Below are 22,142 nucleotides of genomic sequence, written 5' to 3' on the forward strand. Positions count from 1 at the left end.
CTTACTAGACAAAGACTTTTATAAAATTGTCTTAAAGATGCTCAAAGAGGTAAACAAAGACATGGACAAAGGCAAGAAAATGTTTGAACAAAATGATCATATCAATGAAGAGAAATTATAAAAAAAGAAACCAAAAATAAATTCTGGAGCTGCAAAGTGCAATAACTGAAATGAAAAGAGACTAGAGAGATTTGAAAGTAGATTTGAGGAAGCAGAAGAAAGAATCGGTGAACTTGATAGGACAATCAAAATTATCGAGTCTGAGGAACAAAAAGAAAAAAAGAGGGCTTCCCTGGTGGCGCAGTGGTTAAGAATCTGCCTGCCAATGCAGGGGACATGGGTTTGAGCTCTGGTCCGGAAAGATCCCACGTGCCACGGAGCAACTAAGCCGGTGTGCCACAACTACTGAAGCCCACACACCTAGAGCCCGTGATCCGCAACAAGAGAAGCCACCGCAATGAGAAGCCCACGCACTGCAACGAGGAGTAGCCTCCGCTCGCTGCAACTGGAGAAAGCCCGTGCACAGCAACGAAGACCCAATGCAGCCAAAAATAAAATAAATAAAATAAATAAATTTATAAAAAAGAATGAAATAAAGTGAACAGAGCCTAAGAGACCTGTGGGACACCACCCAGTAGACCAACAAATGCATTGTGAGGGGTCGCAGAAGGGGACGAGAAAGAGAAAGGGGCAGAAAGAATATCTGAAGAAATAATGGCTGAAAATTTCCCAAAAGCAATGAAAGACATGAATCTTCAAGAAGCTTATAAACTCAAAAAGATGCCCACTGAGACAAATTATAATCAAACTATTGAAAGTCAAAGAAAGAATCTTGAAAGCAGCAACAGAGAAGCGATTTGTCACATACATGTAATCCTCAGTCAGATTATCAGCTAACTTCTCATCAGAAACTTTGGAGTCCAGAAGGCAGTGGCCTGATATATTCAAAGTACTAAAAGAAAACAGCTGTCAACCAAGAATTCTATATCTGGCAAAACCATCCTTCAAAAATGCAGGAGAAATTAAGACATTCCCAGATAAACAAAAGTTGAGGGAGTTTATGACCACAAGATCTGCCCTGCAAGAAATGCTGAAGGAAGTCCTGCAAGTGAAATAAAAGGACACTGGACAGTAACATGAAGAAATAAAGACCTCAGTAAAGATAAGTACAAGGGCAATTATAAAAGCTAGTAGTATTGTAATTTTGGTTTTTAAATCCACTTTTTAAATTTTCTACATGATTTAAAAGGCAAATTCATTTAAAAAATTATTCTTTCAAGACCACATGGAACATTAACCAAAATAGATCACATTCTGGACTACAGAACAAATGATATTCTCTGACAACAACAGAATTAAATTAAATCCAAAGAGAAATATCTCTGAAAAATCCCCAAATGTTTGGAAACCAAATACATATATAAATAGCCAATGGATCAAAGAGGAAACTCAAATGGAAATTAAAACATATTTTGAACTGAATTAAAAATGAAACATACCATATCAAAATTTGTAGGATTCTACTAATGTAGTATTTAAGTGGAAATTTAGACTTAAATTTAATTGTTTCTAAACACCTATATTAGAAAAGAAGAGCTCAAATCAATGACTTCAATTTCCTCCTTTAGAATACATGTGTTTGGTATGGTGTCAGAATACAAGTTCAGTATACAAAAATTAATTGTATTTTTATGTACTATGAGTAAAAATCAGAAAAAAACCTACCATTTACAAAGGCATTAGAATTATTAAATACTTAAGGGATAACTCTGACAATAGATGTGCAATACCTGTGATGAAAAATTTTAAAGTACTGCTGAGAGAAATTTGAAAACTTAAATAAATGGAGAGATATACCATACTCATGTGTCAGAAGACTTGATGCTATCCAAACCGTCATACAGATTCAATACAATCCTAAACAAAATCCCAGCAGGCTTTGCTGCAGACATTGACAAAGTGATTTAAAATTCATATGGAAACATAAAGGGCTTAGAATAGCCTAAACAACTTCAAATGTAAAAAGAAGAAAGACTAACATTACTTAAGTTCAAGACTTATTATCAAGCTACAAGTAATCAAGACAGTGACATAAAGATGAATAGATCAATGGTACAGAATAGTCTATATATAAACCCAACCACATACACATGGACACTTGATTTTTAACAGGTGCAAAAGAAAGAACAGTCATTTCAAAAAATGATTCTGAACTATTTGACATCAAAGACAAAACAAACTAAAACTTCTAGAAGAGAACAAAAAAGAAACCTTTGTGAATTTGGGCTTGGCAAATATTTCTTTACTACCACACCATAAGTGTGATTCACAAAAGAACGACTATGAAGTGTACTTCATCAAAACTAAAAACTCAGCTCTTGCAAAGACACTAGTAAGAGAACGATAGTCCATAGACTGGGGAAATATTTGCAAAAACATATATCTGATAAATGATTTGTATCCTGATTTTCTAAACAACTCTCAGAACACAATTGTAAGAAAACAAAGATGATTTTTAAAAATGGGTAAAGTATTTTAACAGACACTTCATCAAAAAGATATATGAGCATAAAATCAGCTCATGAAAAAATTCTCAGCCTCGTTAGTCATTAGGGAAATGCATTAAATTAAAACCGCAATGAATTGCCTCTACACAACAATTAGAATGCCTAAAATTTAAGAAGATTGACTATACTAAGAGAGGATGAAAAAGAAATGAACTCTTCCACTGCAACATGGCTAAATCTCAAAACAACTAGGCATGGGGAAAGAAATCAGACCTGCCTCCCGCCCCAACCCAGGCTAATAATAATATCAACAACAATAATAATAACAATAGTAACATTAAAAATTATATACTATATGATTCCATTTATATAAAATCCTAGAAAATGTAATCTAATCGAGTTAGAGATAGCCATCAGTGGTTACCTGGGGATGGGATGGGAGGAGGCTGAGGGCAGGCGAGATTAAAAGGGGATGAGAAGGGACTTCCCTGGTGGTCCAGTGGTTAAGACACCACCTTCCCATGCAGGGGGCGCGGGTTCAATCCCTGGTCGGGGAACTAAGGTCCCACATGCCGTGGGGTGCAGCCAAAATTATTTTTTAATAAATAAATAATCTTTAAAGTTAACATATATAAAAAAAAAGGGGGGGTGATGAGGAAACTCTTGGGATGGATGTGTGTGTTCATTACCTTGATCGTGGTGATGGTTTCACAGGTATGTTTATGTCAAAACTGATCAAATTGTATCCTTTAAATATATGCAGTTTATTTCATATCAGTTATACCTCATGAAGGCTGTTAAGAAAAACAATTATACTACTTCCACCAAAAATGAGTAACTAGCAAGTTTATGAAAACCTTTGTCAAACTTTCTCAGAAAAAAAGCTTCTTTAGAAGAAACTCTGAAGAGAAAAATCAACACCTCTTGGTTCCCATTTCCAGAGCTAATCTCTTATCCTTGAGTCAGAGTTGCTTAGAACTAAAATGAAGATAACAACAGCTGAAGTTACTGCATAAGTAACATTCTGAACTTCAGAAAGCCAAGCGGTTATGAGGTAACATCATTCAGTATATTTATCCTCAAAATACTTTGCAAGTCAGCCAAATCGGCTTATCTACAGTGTAAAAAATTAATGAGGTGTTATGCATTGAATTAAAATACAGACCATGGGGCTTCCCTGGTGGCGCAGTGGTTGAGAGTCTGCCTGCTAGTGCAGGGCACACGGGTTCGGGCCCTGGTCTGGGAGGATCCCACATGCCGCGGAGCGACTGGGCCCGTGAGCCACAATTGCTGAGCCTGCGCGTCTGGAGCCTGTGCTCCGGAACGGGAGAGGCCGCGATAGTGAGAGGCCCGCGCACCGCGATGAAGAGTGGCCCCCGCTTGCCACAACTAGAGAAAGCCCTCACACAGAAAAGAAGACCCAACACAGCCAAAAATAAATAAATAAAAAGGAATTATATAAAAAAAAAAATAAATAAAAAATAAAATAAAATAAAATAAAATACAGACCATGAATGAGAATCTTAGCTCTAATAAACAAGATGATCACACTTTCCAATAAACATGTGATAGCAAAATAATTGTTTTGTTCCAAAATGCCCTTTCTCAAAAGATCACTTTAATTTTTCATCAGTTGTTATCTTAACTTGAAGGAATAGTCCTTCTTCCCACCACAAGAAATTCTACCATCATTAAACTTGCTATTAATTTTTAAGGTTGAAAGCACCTAAATGTACCATCCAGAGATATTTTGTAATATGCTCATTAATACTAATCATTTGGAGCAAATTTAGAAAAAATACAACCACCAACTATGCCTAATCTCTATTCCTCTTCATATTTTGATAGACTAAATGTAAAACGAGTCATTTCTGTACTTGGCAAGGTTCACTGGACCCCACTTTATCCTTGAGAGCAGGGACAGCACTTGGGCAGAAGGTCCTGACCTATGGTGACCTGTGCAGGTGAGCTGCTCTGCAGAAATGAAGGCTCCAGAATGAGCCTGACCTGTCAGGTCAGCCAGGGCACCCAGGTCCCACAGAGGACAGGGCGGATCCTCCCTGAAAACCAGACAGAGACCCTTCCTGGTAGACGCCCTCAACAGCAAAGGTGAGACACAGGTAGTCAAGGCTGGAATTCTGGAAGGCCAGGTTGGGAGGTTTCAGGTTCTGGTTGGACAGACGTCCAGTGCCAAGGGTCGTCTGCCTGGTCAGAGGCAGCAGTTGCTTTGTACACAATGCCAGGTGTCACCCTGGGATCCTGGGTCAACACCACACCCACTTACGGCCCCAGGTGACCATAAGGTTGCGGGGAATCACCCGAACGGACTCAGGGGTTCAAGTATTTACTTTCTACCGATTTTCCATTTATCTGTGGAAAGTCAATTCATGTCTCTTGGCTCCTATTTTTTGCCTTTTAGATGAGCACAAATGAACTGGGTCTAACGCCTGTCACTTAATCATAAGAATCTTTCCAAAAGGAAACCAAAAGTTTGGTTACTGTTACGTCACTTACCAACTGGATAAATTAAACAACCATTGATTACCTGGGGTGCCATCGTTAACAAAAAGGGAAAGTGTTAACCAGTGGGTCCATTTACATTCCTCAGCATTATGATGACCCGCTTGACATTAATTATCCCCACACTGGACCGCTTTCAGACGAGGTTCTTGCCAACTGGCCTCCATTAAGAACAGTTTTGTCTTTCTGTGCTGTCTGTGTTACCAAAGCTCAGATGGCTCTAATGAGAGGCAACACCGTGGCCATCCTGGGTGAGGCTGCAAACACGCTTAAACAACCTGGATTAGACAGACACTTACAAAGCCAACTGCAGCCGACGTCACCCAAGGGCTGACTTCCTTGTGTCACTTTCTAGAGGACCCACTGGCTTCTCCAAACTAGAAGCCAGAGACATACAGCATCAGGACTGTTATGACTCCTGACATATTATTGACATTTTTATGACTAGTATAAAAATAGGATAAATATAATAAATACTACTGTACTTTTCATGTTTGTTTTTTCACATTTTCCTCATTTGTCACAGAATAGTTACACAATGATGCTGGAGTCTGAGGCTTTGCTTTTTCTCTCTTACATTGTTTTAACATTGGAATAAACATAGGTTTTTCCTTCACTAAACATAATGCATTTTCTTATCGTGATTTATTGAAATAGGACGTGGAAAGGGCAACATCGGACAAATCGTGTATTTATTTAATAGAAAATGCTGCCTCCATAGGGAATGACCCGAGAATCTCTCCCATTCCTTCCCACAATTCTCATTCATTTTCAAATGGTACAACTTCAGGTGAAAAAAGCAGCAAAACAACAAAATGAATTTGAGCAAAGAAATCCAACCCGTGACTCCTGTGACTGTTGTAGAGCGAGTTCAGCGTTGGAATGAAAGTCAGTCAGAGGTGATAAGACACGACTTAGAGGTTACTCAGTCACACTCCCATTTCATTGCCCACCGCGCACAAACATTCACGACTCGGGGTGAGAAGTAAAGGTACGGGTTCCATCATTCTCTATGTCATGATAAGAAAACAGCAGACGTTTGACTCTCCTGCCAAGCCCTCCACCCTGGCCCACGTCAGAACTTTCCCCTGTATTGTCCAGATAATTGAAGGTGAGAAAACAAAGACCCTGCCTTTGGTCCAGGACTGTTTTTAAGACGAGTTCACCTCAGAATTACTTGCGGTGTCATCTTCACAAGGAAACGGTCAACAGTGAGCTGACAAACTGTTAAAACTGGCTATTCGTGAAGTCATCGATGAGTAGACATTTGTTTACAGCATTCAGTGCATTTCTGCTCACGTTCAGGGACACTGCAGAGCAAGTCAGGTCCACCTGCCTTTGTCCCATCCTCTACCCAGCACACCTCCCGCACTTTCGGTGCAGAAAACCCACAGGACACAAGCCGGCTGGGACTTGGGGCTTCATCAGTCTGGCCAACCTCACAAGGAGGAACACAGGTGAGGACTCTGAACACCAGCCCAACACCTTGATCCTTGCCTCCTCGCCTTCAAAATATAAGGTGTTTCCTGTCTACAGAAATTCCCCAGGAAACACAAAACCTTTGGAAGGGGCCACCCTTGGGACTAGCTAAGCCAAATTTTGTTTAGTCTGCCATTTTTCTTAGGGAGACCTGCCAGAGTAGGTTGGAATTGGGCTCTATTCCATTAAACAAACTGTGTTGAGTGGTATGTTATCTGTCTTATATAAGTTATGTGGATTCGTTTTAAAGCTTTATTTTGCTGGATCAACTTCACAAGAAGGGGCACTACATTTTTTATGGTTATAACCATCTAAAACCATATACTCCAACATTTCAGAATCCTACTCTCACTCTGCCTTACCTTCCCATAGGTATGCTCATAACTATCAAAAAAGAGCCCTGAATTTTGTTTTGGAAAATATGGTCATGCCAGGTCTGTGCACAAACGGGAGGGAATCACTAACTCTCCTCCCCCAGGCAGCCCTCCTCCCTGCCCCTCCTCCACGTCCTCCTGGGTCTCGTCCACCCTGTTCATTGCTGGTCCCTGCCCACCTTCTCCACGTGCTTCCCTGGCTAGAATGATGGAGAAACTCCCCCCAGGTGTGGGTGGAGTTGGAAGCAAGCATATGATCTCTTGGGGCCCTTGGGCTGAAAGAAGACATGACTCTAGAAAAACACGAGCCCACAGAGGTGTGCCCCATGCAGGTGCGGGATTTGAGGTCACAACACCTGCGTGCAGACCAGTGGAATAGCATCGTGTGGGCCCAGGACCAGGGAAACCTCCAGACCCTCCCTCAGGGCAGAGCACTAACCAGCCCCATGGAGGCTCCTTTACAACTGAGGGACCGTGGGTTTATTTCTTGGTCATCATGAGTTTTACCTAAATTTACAAGTAACCTGGGTGCTCGTTACAATGTCACTCAAGAGGGCGAAAATGAGTAATCTTAATCTCCCTGGTCAGAAATCAGGGACTGACTACACTATAACACAGCTACACAATCAAACACAATCAAACACTTTGCAGGCTATGAAAATCACACTTTAGAAGAACATTTCATAACATGGGGAGATGCAGAACTTGCATAAAGCAAGTTATAAAACAGCATGCGCATCACGATTCAAAGTTTGTTTTTAAAAAACACATATATGCATAGGAAAAATACTGGAAGAATACAGACCAAAAATGAACAGTATTTTGGGGAGTTAGGATTATATTTTTTTCAAGTGTTTTTCCTGATTCTTTATTATATTTTTCCAAATAATCACCAACAAGCATGTATTATATCAATGATAAATCAATTCAATATTTCTAAAAAAAGATAGTCCTCACCAGAAAGCCTATCTGAAAGCTTACAAGAAGATAAAAACAACTTGGATTGTTTTGAGGAGAGCCACATCCGAACCTGGACACATGAGCTGGAGTCTCTGTGGTTATGAAATTTGGGACAAATGCCTACGCAAGATGACTTTTTTTTCCTGCAAGTTTGTTTTCTTCCACCTCAGAATTCGTTGGTGGAAAGCAATGCATTGAAATTATGCCTTAAGAAAAAGCTATTGTTTAAAATATGTAAATTTTCAAGCTTTCAAGGGCTAAAAGGCAATGTCCTATTGTCACCAAATTAATGGGGGGAAGACTCTACAATAAGGCAGTGTATATACGTATATATGATATATATATACATGCACATACATATATATATGTATATATATAAATGTGTGTATATTGCATTGTTTAGCTCAAACTATCTATACTCTGATAAGCAACCCAACTTCTAATGACTCTATGAGATTAGAGCAATGAAGCTTTTAAACTTTTTCAAGGTAATTATCTTCAAAATGTCTATAATAACTTACAATCAGAATTTTGAGGCAATCCAAATGCAAATAAATATGGTAAGTTGTTACACTATTAGGACTGCTATTATCCACACCATATGTTGGCAAGCCTGATTCACCACCTGTTTGGATAGGACTTGTGAGCTAATAATGGTTTTTACATTTTTAAGTGGTTGGGAAAAATCAAAAGAAAAATAATATTTCATGAAATGTGAAAATATTTTGAAATCCGAAGTTCGGTGTCCACGAAGTTTTGCTGGAACCCAGCCACACACATTCTTTAAAATCTCATCCAGAGCTGCTTTTGCAATAAACAGCTTCTTGAAAGAATTATGGCAGAGACTGTAGGCCTGCAAAGTCAAAAATATTTACAGTACTAACTGATCCTTTACAGAAAAAGTGTTTTCAAAGTGGTTCTGAATATTCTTTGCATTTCCTATCATCAGTCTCTAGATAGCAGAAAAGATTCTTAAATTGGGGGGTGCGGGGAGACTAAGGCCCCTCAGAAGATATTTACATTTCCAATTAAACCATCCCTAAAAATCAGCCCTTCCAAAAGTACAAAATTTTTTTCTACATGTGTTCAATAAACCAAAAATTAAATGTCTAGAAGAAACTGAAATATTCATTTAATCTAGAACTAATGTCTGTACTGAAATTTTGCATTTATTCACTCTTGCCTAAAATAAATATTATGTAAATCTGTACCACAAAAAGAGCTTTGCAGTTTTCCCCCAGCTTTACTGAGTTACAATTGACATGTGAAATTGTAATATATTTAAAGTGGACAGCATGATGATTTGATATAAGTATACATTGTGAAATGTAGTACCTCAGTCAAGTTAACTAACAATCAATCACCTCACATAGTTACTCTTTTTCTTTTCCTTTCTTTTTTTTTTTTTTTTTCCCTTGGTAAGAATGCTTAAGATCTACTCTCTTAGGGCTTCCCTGGTGGCACAGTGGTTGAGAATGTGCCTGCCAATGCAGGGGACACGGGTTCGAGCCCTGGTCTGGGAAGATCCCACATGCCACGGAGCAACTGGGCCCGTGAGCCACAACTACTGAGCCTGTGCGTCTGGAGCCTGTGCTCCGTGACAAGAGAGGCTGCCATAGTGAGAGGCCCGCGCACCGCGATGAAGAGTGGCCCCAGCTTGCCACAACTAGAGAAAGCCCTCGCACAGAAACAAAGACCCAACACAGCCATAAATAAATAAATAAATTAATTAATTAATTAAAAAAAAAGATCTACTCTCTTAGCAAATTTCAATACAATGTAATTACAATACAGTGTGATTAACCTGCTGTTCATAGATCCTCAGAATTTACTAATCTTATACCTGAAAGTTTGTACCTTCTACCCACCCCTCCCTATTTCCCTCACCCCCCAGCCCCTGGCAACCACCACTCCACTCTCTGTTTCTATAAGTTTGACTTTTGTTTAGATTCCACATATAGGGTGAGATCATACAGTATTTGTCTTTCTCTGTCTGACTTATTTTACTCAGCATAATGCCCTCCAGGTCCACCCACATTGTTGCAAATGGCAGGACTTCCTTCTTCTTTATGGCCGAGTAATATTCCTTATACGTTTATACCAAGCTTTCTTCATCCATCAGTCCATCAATAAGCACCTAGGTTGTTTCCATGTCTTGGCTCCTCCGTGTTCTGTGTCTATGTAACATTCTTCTCTTTTTAGACGGAATTATGCTTGTTACACTTCCAGGTTAAGCCAACTGGATTTAGAATTACGTAGACTGTGTGTGTGTGTGTGTGTGTGTGTGTGTGTGTGTGTGTGTGTGTGTGTGTGTGTGTGTGTGTGTTGGGTATATCTTTTTTATCTGACTATAAGTGGTTTTAGGACTTGACTCACTTTTTTTTTAGCATTGTACGGAGATAGCCACAAACTAGCTTGTAAGTACTGTGAGTAAGGAGAGTGGGTCACACACACACATGCGCACACACTCCCCGCTTCTTCACGTTTACTGTCACATGAAAACCATCTTAGGATCTCCTGGAAGAAGGATGAAATCTATATTGTCCGTGTGATAACATTATTCACGTTCCTTTAAAATGCAGATATCTCATTTCAACAAGAAGACGAAAAGCACCTGCACCACCTCGCTGGGCGCATGGAGAGAATCCTCACACTGTTCTCACCAAACCCACAATTCTCTCCTGCCACTTCCATTCCCCTTTCTTTTTTTCTGGAACTTTCCATTCCGGACTTTTCCACAGAAAAATCAAAGTTAAAATAGAACAATGGATAACCCCATGCCAACCACCTAGTTTAGATCATTTTATTTATTTTTCTCTCCTCTTTCTATCTCCCTCTGTGGGCCTGTGGGTCTCTCCCACAATGGGTGCTAAACCAGTAGGAAGTCGCAGACATCCCTAAAGAATTCACCATGTATCTCCTAAATAAACAACATTTTCTTGGATATCCACATACAATCACACACCTAAGAATTAATAGGAATTCTATACTATCAGCTAATAACCAGTGAATATTGAAATTTCCCCATTTAACCTCAGAATGCCTCATAGAGATTTGTCGTTGAACAAGGGTGTAATCCAGGGTCAGACTTCCCATCTGTCTGCGAGGTTTCCTCACTTCTCCTTTAAACTAGAACAGTCCCTGCCCAACTCCCTCCACATACATTTCTTTTTCAGGATGCTGATTTTTGAAGAGACCAGATCGTTTCCCTTACAGGTTCCACATTCTGGACTTTGATGATCGCCTTCCTGTGGAGTCAGTTATTTATTTATTTATTTATTTATTTATTTATTTATTTATTTATTTATAACATTTTTATTGGAGTATAATTGCTTTACAATGGTGTATTAGTTTCTGCTTTATAACAAAGTGAATCAGTTATACATATACATATATCCCCATATCTCTTCCCTCTTGCGTCTCCCTCCCTCCCACCCTCCCTATCCCACACTTCTAGCTGGTCACAAAGCACCGAGCTGATCTCCCTGTGCTATGCGACTGTTTCCCACTAGCTATTTTACACTTGGTAGTGTTTATATGTCCATATATACACTACCACTCTCTCACTTTGTCCCAGCTTACCCTTCCCTCTCCCCGTGTCCTCAAGTCCATTCTCTATTAGGTCTGCGTCTTTATTCCGGTCTTGGCCCTAGGTTCTTTATGCCCTTTTTTTTTTTCTTTTTTAGGTTCCATATATATGTGTTAGCATACAGTATTTGTTTTTCTCTTTCTGACTTACTTCACTCTGTATGACAGACTCTAGGTCCATCCACCTCACTACAAATAACTCAATTTCATTTCTTTTTATGGCTGAGTAATATTCCATTGTATATATGTGCCACATCTTCTTTATCCATTCATCTGATGATGGACACTTAGGTTGCTTCCATGTCCTGGCTATTGTAAATAGAGCTGCAATGAATATTTTGGTACATGACTCTTTTTGAATTATGGTTTTCTCAGGGTATATGCCCAGTAGTGGGATTCCTGGGTCATATGGTAGTTCTATTTTTAGTTTTTTAAGGAACCTCCATACTGTTCTCCATAGTGACTGTATCAATTTACATTCCCACCAACAGTGTATGAGGGTTCCCTTTTCTCCCTGTGGAGTCATTTAAATCATATTTCTATCCTTTATATTTCCTGTAAAGCGAAAGTTAGGTCTAAAGGCTTAACAATATGATGCCATATTCCCCACAATGCATCAAGCCTAGAAGTCTGAAATGTCAAGGGATCCGATCTTGGTAATGATAGTTTGGATCAATTGGTTAAGGTGTTGACCACCATTGGAAAGGTCTTTTCCCTTTGTAATTAGCAAAAAATAATCAGTGCGGTTATACTCTATCATTGTTGCAAACAGCCTTCATCCCAGCAACTCTTTAAGTCATGGTTTCAGTTTGTGAATAGATCCAAGTATTTCATTAAAAATTGATTGATAAATGGTAGTTTTCTAATTCTAGTATTCCTTTCCCTTTCATTAGCTGGTGTCATCCTGTCAAGAAGAGTTTCCCCTCATTAACTGAGAATGGTCTGGAGTTCCTTTTAAAAAGTCAAAGTAAATGCTGGGTTCTTTACCTTTAATTCCCATTTTCATAGTAAGAATTTGGGATAGTAATCACTGACAACTGAAGCAACTTAGATATTTCTCTCTCCGTCTCCCTGTCTCTCTCTCTCATACACACACACACATATCATGGACTCATGCATTTTTACTTTTACATTTTTATAATCATTTAGTTCTTTTCGATGCTCAGTTTGTCCTCTGTTTGCCCTTGAGAGCTCCTTACAGCTGATGCTCTGACGTGTCCTTATTATCCTTTGCTGTAAATGTTCTTCCTGGGTCTCTTTCCACGGCTGAGACCATGTGTCTGTCCTTTGCTACAAACAGCAGCTTCCCCTCCCCGCCGTGTCCCAGCAGCACCTCCATCTGAAGCGACACCTCCTCACTCTAGACAGTGTCAGCCAATACATTCAAGGCAGAGACAGCTTCCCCAGCCCCGCCAAACCCTGGCTTGACACGTCAATGGGCATCCAGGAGAACCCCAGCAGATGCACAGTGCCCGGCGGGGTCATAAGGGGGCCCTCCCGAGGGCTCGCGGATTATCTTACTGAACTGTGAAATGTCTAGCAGTTGATTCCTCTTACCTGGCATAGTAGTCGTTGGGAGGGACTGCTTCTTGGAAGAACTGGAACTGGTACAAATACAGTCCAATCAAGTGTCCCGCAGTGAAAATAGCCAGCAGGACACAGAGACAGCTGAACAGCAAGGGGTCGAAGGTCCGGCACCAGGACCACCAGGTGCACAGACCCAAAAACACAAAGAAGTACACGGACGAGGTCAGAGAGGGCAGCATCATTCCTGAGGAGGGAGAAACGCTAGCGTGAGACACCGCGTAGACGCGGAAACCGTGCGCCGCGCAGGAAACGTCACTATTGGAGATGACGTGAATTTCCTTCCTATGCTTTTAGTACAAGTCATCACACTTTATTGATAAAATCAGAATTAATGCTATTCTTATTGTGAAAAAAAGTCACATGTAAAGTGAAATTTGTAAATATGGGGAAATACCAGATGATGAAGAAACCCTACCTGTGACGTTTGGGCCCCGCAAACATCCACTTTTCATACCAGTAGAATTTAGCTTATTTACTTGCCTGTTTCCATCTATCTACTCTCCCCCAATTCTTCAGGAATACTGTATGTGCACTCTAATTTTCCCCAATAAATTTTTAAAAATAATGATTTGCTTTTGTTTGTTTACTAGGATTTATAATACTATATTCTGTGGCAGCTAAAGTCTCACTAAACCTTTGCCCTGCCTGATGAAATTTGATTTGCACTATCACTAAAAGGGGAAATGTAAAACGAGGTAATTCCTTTATAGGTATTTAAAAACTTTGGGGGGAGCAATGACTTCTCATCAAAATCCTGAGTTACATTTCTTGAGAAATACTATTCACTTTTCCATTTTTTAACTTTCCTATGGAAAAACAGTTAAATTGTTTCATCTCATGAAATTTCACCGAAGCAGGATGGAATAAAGTTCACAGTACCTCTGGGGCAACGGGGAAGGGGGCGAAGATGGAGATAACGTTTTTATGGAACAAGCAGCCCGCAGCCAACAGCGAGAGGAAGTGAGCGTCTGTGCTGGAAGATTACAATCTAACTCTAGAAGAAAAATAGTCTATCCTGGAGAGTTACATTAAGATTACTAATGACTCAATGTAAACAGAAAAGCTTTCAGAAAGCACATGTGCAGCTCTGGACGGGACCACGAAAACTGTCCCTTGTCCCAGATCACCATTCACAGGCTCTGAGGGAGGGCAACAGTTGTCCAGATCGTCACGTCGAAAATGATGTCACCTAACAGCTATGGAAGAAGACTGCTTTACAGAGGTTAATAGCAACCATCTAAAAACATAACACCTAGATCTGAACGGGAAAAGCTACGTGTGCGTGTTTGGTTTATACATGTGGCCAATTTTACAAAAGCTACAGCTATGATTTTGGTGCCACGGAACAGAACTGTTTCCTTCTTTGTTTTCTCTTCAACCCTTCCTTTCATTACTCGCCAGCTCCCTCCCTGTGCTCCACCAGGAGTTGGAGACCCTCACCTGATGAACCCAGTAAAATCGTCACAACAACCTTCCCCGCGGTGGTTATCATGTTGCCAATGAACTCCTTAAGCTTGGAAGCCACAGAGGCCAGCCTGCGGAAGAGTTTTAATTTCGTGCTTTCTTCCAAATCGCCTTCAACACCATCTCTTTCCTCTAAATCCTCTTCATAGATCAGTGCCTCTTCTGGGTCTATTTTTTCTCCTCCAGCCTAAATAAATGAAAAACAGAAAACACTGCAGTCCAGAACTGTGCCTATCCACCCAACAGATTATATGGTTTGCTATATACGGGCCAGTCAATGAGGTGAATTTCACAAATCAGGAAAAAATGCAGACAACCACTCAACCACGTTAAGCCCCCCCAGGTCTCCAGTGGTCCCTGTGTAAAGCCCAAGGAACTCTGATCTTTCCTGAAAAAGTAAACAGGAAGCATCGTTAATCATAGGGTCCCTAACAGCATTTCATCTTACCTACATGAGCTCATTTTTTACAGGCCGAAGAAGAAACTGTCTGAAACATCTATTCATAATGTTAGCTGCTTATGGTTCCTCAAATTTACCGAGTTTGCCACCAAGGTGATGGGAAGTTTGATGAATGTGTCCATGGCTTAAACGGAAAGGATGGGCCAAATCAGCACTTAGGAAATCCCTTTTCTTTCGGGAGTTTATCTTTGTTCACTATTTTAGTATTTCCTGCCCGTGGGAGGATGAGTGGTCCCAGCTACTTGGCTAAATAAACAGTCGCTTCCTATTTTATCCTTTTAGAGAATCGTGCACCAGTCCAATCCCAGGCCATTCAGGACCTCAGGACCATCACTAGAGATTCAGGGAGGAAACACATGTACAGCACATACACATACTTCCATGGATTATTTTATTTTTTTAAAACATCTTTATTGGAGTATAATTGCTTTACAATGGTGTGTTAGTTTCTGCTTTATAACAAAGTGAATCAGTCATACAATATACATATGTCCCCATATCTCCTCCCTCCCACACTCCCCATCCCACCCCTCTAGGTGGTCACGAAGCACCGAGCTGATCTCCCTGTGCTATGCGGCCGTTTCCCCCTAGCTATCCATTTTACGTTTGGTAGTGTATATATGTCCATGCCACTCTCTCACTTTGTCCCAGCTTACCCTTCCCCCTCCCCATGGATTATTTTAAACTGGGTATACTGTGGGGTCTTTTTGTTTGTTTTGTTTTTAAAGAATACATAAGAATTTTTTGGCTAATTACAATCTTATCCTGGAAGGATTAGATTTTTTTAAAGGAATTATAAACATAAACCATCACCTTAAGACAAAAGGAGCCGGTTTTAGATGCATGAAACTTTGTTTGCATTCACCCCAGGCTGACAGGCTTCATCCTGAAAAGACGGCAGCTGTCTGCAGAGCCAGAAGGATCTTTAAGCCCAGATCAGACATGGAGTCAAGGCTTAGAGAGTAGAGCCCGGCTGCTGCATTTTCCCATTTTAAAGGTTCTTTCTTTTTTTAATTTTTTTATTGAATGAAAGATTCTTCAAATTCTATAGTGCTTTACAACTTTCAAAAGTTTCACACACATGATTTCATATAATTCCATAACAAGCCTTTTCCCCCCACCCCTATATTGCCCCTCCCCCCTTCCCTCTCCCCACTGGTAACCACTAGTTTGTTCTCTCTATGTGTGTGTCTGCTTCTTTTTGTTTTATTCACTAGTTTGTCATATTTTTTAGATTCCACATATAAATGACATCACACAGTACTTATCTTTCTCTAACTTATTTCACCTAGCATAATGCCCTTCAAGTCCACCCACGGTGCTGCAAACGGCATTATTTCATTCTTTTCATGGCTGGGTAGTACTCCATTGTATATATATATATATATATGTACCACATCTTCTTTATCCATTCCTCTGTCGATGGGCATTTAGGTTGCTTCCATACCTTGGCTATTGTAAATAATGCTGCTATGAACATCAGGGTGCATGTATCTTTTCGAATTAGTTTTTGGTTTTTTCAGATATATATATATACTTTCTCGATACACTTAGTTCAGGTATTACATAATATTCACTGCTGGTGTCTGAAGCTCCATCTGTGCCCCAGCTCACTGGAGGAAGCCAGGCGCAGGAGACGGGTACACAGCTCGGTAAGTGCTGTTTGCCCAGGTGGGTATAGACCACTCGGGACTTACGTTGGCTGTTGATGAAGCCAAGGCTACAGGATGCACCCCCTCCCCTACATACACACAAACACACAACACACATATGTACACACACCACACACACATACACACACACAATACACACACATACACAATCCACACACACAACACACACATACATATACACACACAATACACACACACATACACAGAGACACACACACACATACATACACACACAATACACATACACGGAGACACACACGTACACAACACACACACAACACACACATACATATACACACACAATACACATACACAAAGACACACAGAGACACACATATACACAGAGATACACAGAGACACACACACATATGTACACACACAATACACATACAGAGACACACTGAGACACACACGCACACAATACACACACAACGCACATATACAAAGACACACAGAGACACACACAGACACACAGAGACACACACACAACACACATATGCACACACACAATACACACCCATACACACATACACAGAGACACACACATACACAATACACACACAACACACGCATACATATACAAAGACACACAGAGACACACACATATATACACACAACACAGACACACACATACACACACAGGGATTTAATCCCAGGCAATTCAAGTTCATATACCCAAAATGGGTTTTGCATTCTACTGTATTCCATCACAGCACATTTGTACTTTTTCTGGAAGGAAAAAGAATGTTTCAGGCTTATGCATTAAGATTTTTCTATCTGTTCAGAGCTCAGTATGTACCAGTGTCGATAGTAAGAGATAGAGCCCCACACGTGTAAACAAATAAAAAAATTAACAACTAAATATCTCACAGCAATAAATGCTATTCTGAGAATTAAAATAGGGTGATGTGATTGCGAGTGTCAGGGCAGCTATTTTAGATTCTGAGGTCAGGGAGAGCCTCTCTGAGGAGGCGACATTTAAGCTGAGATCTGAATGTCACAGAGTCACCAGCCATGTGAAAATTCTAGGCCAGAGCCTTCCAGGCAGCGGGAAGGGCTGGTTGAGCCTCCATGGTGTGTCCCCAGACCCACTTCCTCCTCCTCCTCCTCCTCGTTGTCAGCAGATACCCCTACGTCCCGCCTCACAGAGACAAGAGGGCCGAGCCCCAGCCAGTGCATCAGCCCACCCCCTGCAGCCCACCTGTGGGCAGGTGCTCATGGCCCCCTCCTGGGACGGTGGATGAGCTGCAGGTGCTGGGGCACCTGGTAGAAGGACAGCCCACCACCCTCCCCTGCCCCGCATCACGCACGTTTGGGAGTTTCAAAGTGACAGTCTCCAAGAGTTGGCTGGATGCACGGCGGCACGTCCCCGACACCTGAACCCGCTCTAACAGGACTTTGATAACCCACCACTCCACCCAATGAGGGGAACAACAGGATCTGTTTCACAGGGTGACTCCAGCGGCTGCAGGGGGAGGGCAGGGGGACCCCACAGCCAGGAGGCTGTTCTGATGGAGGAGGGGGCAGGGAATGGAGCTGAAGAGCGTTCGTGCCTTGGCCGAATGTCTTGGAGGTCGAGTCAGCAGAACTGATTGGTAAATGTCACGTGGAGGGAGGAGGGGTGGAGGAGAATCAGAGGTAGTTCCTGCACTGTTGTTGTCTTTGCTGATGAGGTCAGGACAACCAGGAGTGGAGCAGGTTGGGGAATCCAGTTCTGAGATGAAGGTGTCACGGGGGCAGCTAGTGTAGGATTCTGGAGTGTGGAGAGGTCTACCTGAGGTTCACTGCCAAAGTCAGGGGTCTGATGAGGTGACCTGGAGAGAACACAGAGGTGCCCACCTGTCGGAGCTGCCACACCTGAGACCAGTCTGTCTTTCCAACCTTATCCTCATCTCTTGGCCCAGAAACATCACATGCAGGAAACCACATGGAGAACCCAGAATCCACAGGTTCTTTGCCTTGGGATGTGCTGTCCCCACCCCATGGGAGCCCTTGCCCAGTGTCCAAGGCCCTGGGTCCCAGGCCAGCCTTCCTTCAGCTTCTCCATCTCCCAAAGCTGAGTTGCTGTGGGGACCAAGCTGAGTTGCTGTGTGTGCTACGGCACTCACATTGCCTTCCACATGGGGCATCTGTTGCTTAATACCTCCCGCACAACAGGTGGGTGACACACTAAAAATCCCTCCCTGAGGAAGGAAGTTTGTCTAAAACCTTCAGTTCCCATACTTGAACAAGGAGACAGAGAGAGAGAACACAGGTAGAGGCGCCTGGTCCCAGTCAGAAACATACTCCTAACTTTCATAATAAATGACTTATTGCTCAGTTATGGAATTGCTGCGGATGTAGATTAAATCAAATAGAAATCTCTGGTCAAGAACCTTCGTGAGCTTAGACAAATGCATTTCCCTGACCTCTCTTGGGCGGGACTGGGGCCCCTGTGATTTTTATAAACATACCAGCGTACTTGAGGTTTTCCAGCATTTTTGTACCGGAATCCCTGGGGCTTTCAGTTAAAAAACACTTTTTAAACCTGCCAAGCTGACAGGGAGCCGAAAGTGAGCCCCTACCGTCCAGGCCGGTGCCAGAACTGCTATTAGCCACATCAGGCTGCTTGGTAACAGGCTGGCTTTGTCCCCAAAACAATCCATCTGTGCAGTGTAAACCCCGATGCCCTGGAAGCGCCTCAGCTCACCCTACCATATTTACCAACGAACAGCCTTAGTTGCTGGAGTTGTAATCTGTCCCCGTGTTGGAACCCAACTTGGTTCTGGCCTTGGAGCTAAGAAGGAGTAGCTGTAAATAAAGATTTATCCCCCTGGTTCCTGAGCTCTCTTAGTAAGGAAAGACAAAGAGGCCCTTTATAGTTTAAAAAGCCAAATAAAATATTACATATCAGTGTTGCCCAGGTCAAAGTCTACAACTTACCTGAAGAATTGTAAGTGCTTTAATGCATCTTCTTTAAAAGCCCCTGACTTCGAAACACACCAAATGTACTAAGGTAGCATCTCATTCCACGTGAGGATGCTCCAAGTGCTACAGAGTCAACTGTGTGAGAGGCCGTGGTTCCCCGAGCCTGGACAGGGCCTCCGAGTCTCACCCCACCACTGCGTCCCTCCCTGCAGCCCTGCCCCAGCAGTCACAGCATTAGCTGTTATTCCCACTCAATTCTGGACCAGGAAGACACCATCAATTGCTTTCAGTAGAACCCAAACATCATGTTTCCTTATCCCCAAGAACTAAACAATTCAACCTGGGTTGGACTAAATCCCAAGAATCACCTGGGAATCTTTAAGAGGACAGATTACCAAGCTCCACCTCAAACTTCCTACATCAGAAATTCTGGGAGTGAATCCCAGGAATCTGTCTGATTAAAGAGCTGCACAAGGTGATTTGGAAGCAACCAGCCTGGAATCCATGCCCTTGCTGACATCTGCAACCTTGGACCAACTCATCCTACCTGAAAATACTGTGTTTGAGTCGTATACTAGGCAGACTCCCTTAATTGGAAAATATACTGAAATAATTTATCTGTGGAACCTCTTTCTGACTTCAGCCAACCTTTAGATGTTAGACCAGAGATTCTCATGCCATGGAATCCATTTTCCTCTTCCTCTTGGGTAAAACCAAGCTATTAAAAACATTTCGATGGGAGGGTATCAGAGTCACAGATAATGAGCCAAAAGATCCTGGAGGCAAAGGGAACATTTTTCTAAGATGTCAGAGTTGTTTAGTTAACAATTTATCTCACAGAGTGGGTTCATCTCAACAGAAGAGCCCAAGGAAGGAATAGGCCATGATGTGAGTAATCGCAGCAGAGGAACAAGTCTCATCCATCGCGTCCTCACGGACACAAGCAGCCAGAGAGAGCACGGGAGCCGTGCTGGTGTGGGGTCACGTGTGTTATGTAAGCCTAACGTGACAGCGTCGCACAGACAAAGCCAATATTTTATTCTGTTTCTGCGCTTGTTTTAGGAAGATTATTTTTCCAAATGTATAAGAGCAGTTAAATCGTTCCCTGTTCCATTTGGAAAAGTGAGTATAGAGATGTATGCTTTCAACCACTTCCTACAGAGTAATAAAAGTTTAATAAAGGACAGGCAAAGACACACTGAATTAGCAGGCAGTGACCCGCTGGGTGAGCCAGGACCACAGGCCTGGGGAGCTTTAATAAAACCAGTCCTAGTACCACTATATGTTTGCCTGCCTCCCAGAGATTCTGACCGAATGGGTCGGGGATGGGCCCTGCACCTGGACCTTTACAAATTCCCAGGTCAAAGGCAGTTCAAGGTGGTGGCGAAGGAGGAGCCTGAACTCACCTCTTCCCGTGGACACGACAAATATGCAGCTACACATGGATCAATTTCCCCTGAAAAGAACCTGAGAACTAGCTGAACACCTGGTCCCCAACAGAGAATAGAAAGGGCCACACCCAGACAGGCAGGGGAGGCATGTGGTCTCACTCACCCTACAGCCAGTGAAATGACAGCAGTGTGACACGTGCTGAGACTGTATGTAAGGGAGAGTCATTCGTAAATCCAAAGGCATCAGCTGGAGGGGTGGGGGATGGTGGAAACACTCCCCAGAGACAGAGGTGCCACTGCGCTCCCCCACCTAACCTGCTGGCGCAGGCAGGTGAGCTCGAACACAGGGTTGAGCAATTGTAGCATTACCCCGCTGACCTGCTGAAGCCGGAGAGCTCCAGTGGCTGAGGCGGCTGGGCATGAGTGGTCTTGGCAACCTCCCACTCCTGCCCTAAAGCTGACACACGCACACAGACAGGGCACTCTCCTCTGCATTGCTGAAGCTGTGGGCACACAGTCAAGTCATTTTCCCACTGCCTTCCCAAAGCAAAGGACCAAGCCTGGCCCCCACACTCTCCAGCTGAAGCCAGCAGGAGCATACAGTCCAGACAGAGACACAACTTGATTGCCTGGCCCTGGTGGCCAATGGGGCTGGAGACCCTGAGCTCCATGGCACTGGAGCAATTGGAAAGAGAGCTCTTGTCAGGCCACCACCCCCAGGGCACTGCACATATAGCAGGCAAACACAATCCCTGGCTTCCTTTGAAAAAGGTCCATTCATGGAACCTGGAGCCTCAGGTTTCTCTCGCACCTAGAGGCTAAGGAAGGGTTCCCAGGGAAGTAAGCAGGATGACAACATCCTCATACCCCCTTGGCCTCACTACAGCTCAATGAGACTTCCTAGGAAGGAGCTTATGCACTCCTCAAGAGTCTCGATTTTGGCAACTGTCGCCCAGAGGACACGTCCAGATCTCCACATCTGGAGAACAGCAGGGATTACAATTGTGGCCCCACGGGACTGTATATATCTGCATACTTTAGAAGCTGTTGCCTGAGAGACTGGCTTCCAATCAGCCTAAGTGCTAAATGAGAGTCCTCCCCTCAGAACACTGACAGGTCCTGACACACCCTCAACAATAGGGCCATATCAAGAACTACAAAGATTCGAGAGACCACCAAGAGCTAAGGCAGGGTTGAACAAGAAGGATCATTCCTACACAAGGCCACTCCTT

At 42.5% G+C, this 22,142-nt stretch overlaps 1 protein-coding gene across 1 annotated transcript in view; it reads right to left on the reverse strand.

Annotated features, from left to right (window-relative positions):
- The window catches only part of PIEZO2 (piezo type mechanosensitive ion channel component 2), a 339,105-nt gene that overhangs the window by 120,258 nt on the left and 196,705 nt on the right, over window positions 1–22,142 (reverse strand). The window contains exons 6-7 of the mRNA XM_057526094.1: window positions 14,456–14,666; window positions 12,986–13,199 (exon numbers count right to left, since the gene is read on the reverse strand). Of these exons, the coding sequence (XP_057382077.1) occupies window positions 12,986–13,199; window positions 14,456–14,666 (425 nt within the window). The remainder of the gene's footprint in view (window positions 1–12,985; window positions 13,200–14,455; window positions 14,667–22,142) is intronic.

This window comes from Balaenoptera acutorostrata, chromosome 13 (assembly GCF_949987535.1).
Source record: "Balaenoptera acutorostrata chromosome 13, mBalAcu1.1, whole genome shotgun sequence".
Taxonomy (NCBI): Eukaryota; Metazoa; Chordata; class Mammalia; order Artiodactyla; family Balaenopteridae; genus Balaenoptera; species Balaenoptera acutorostrata.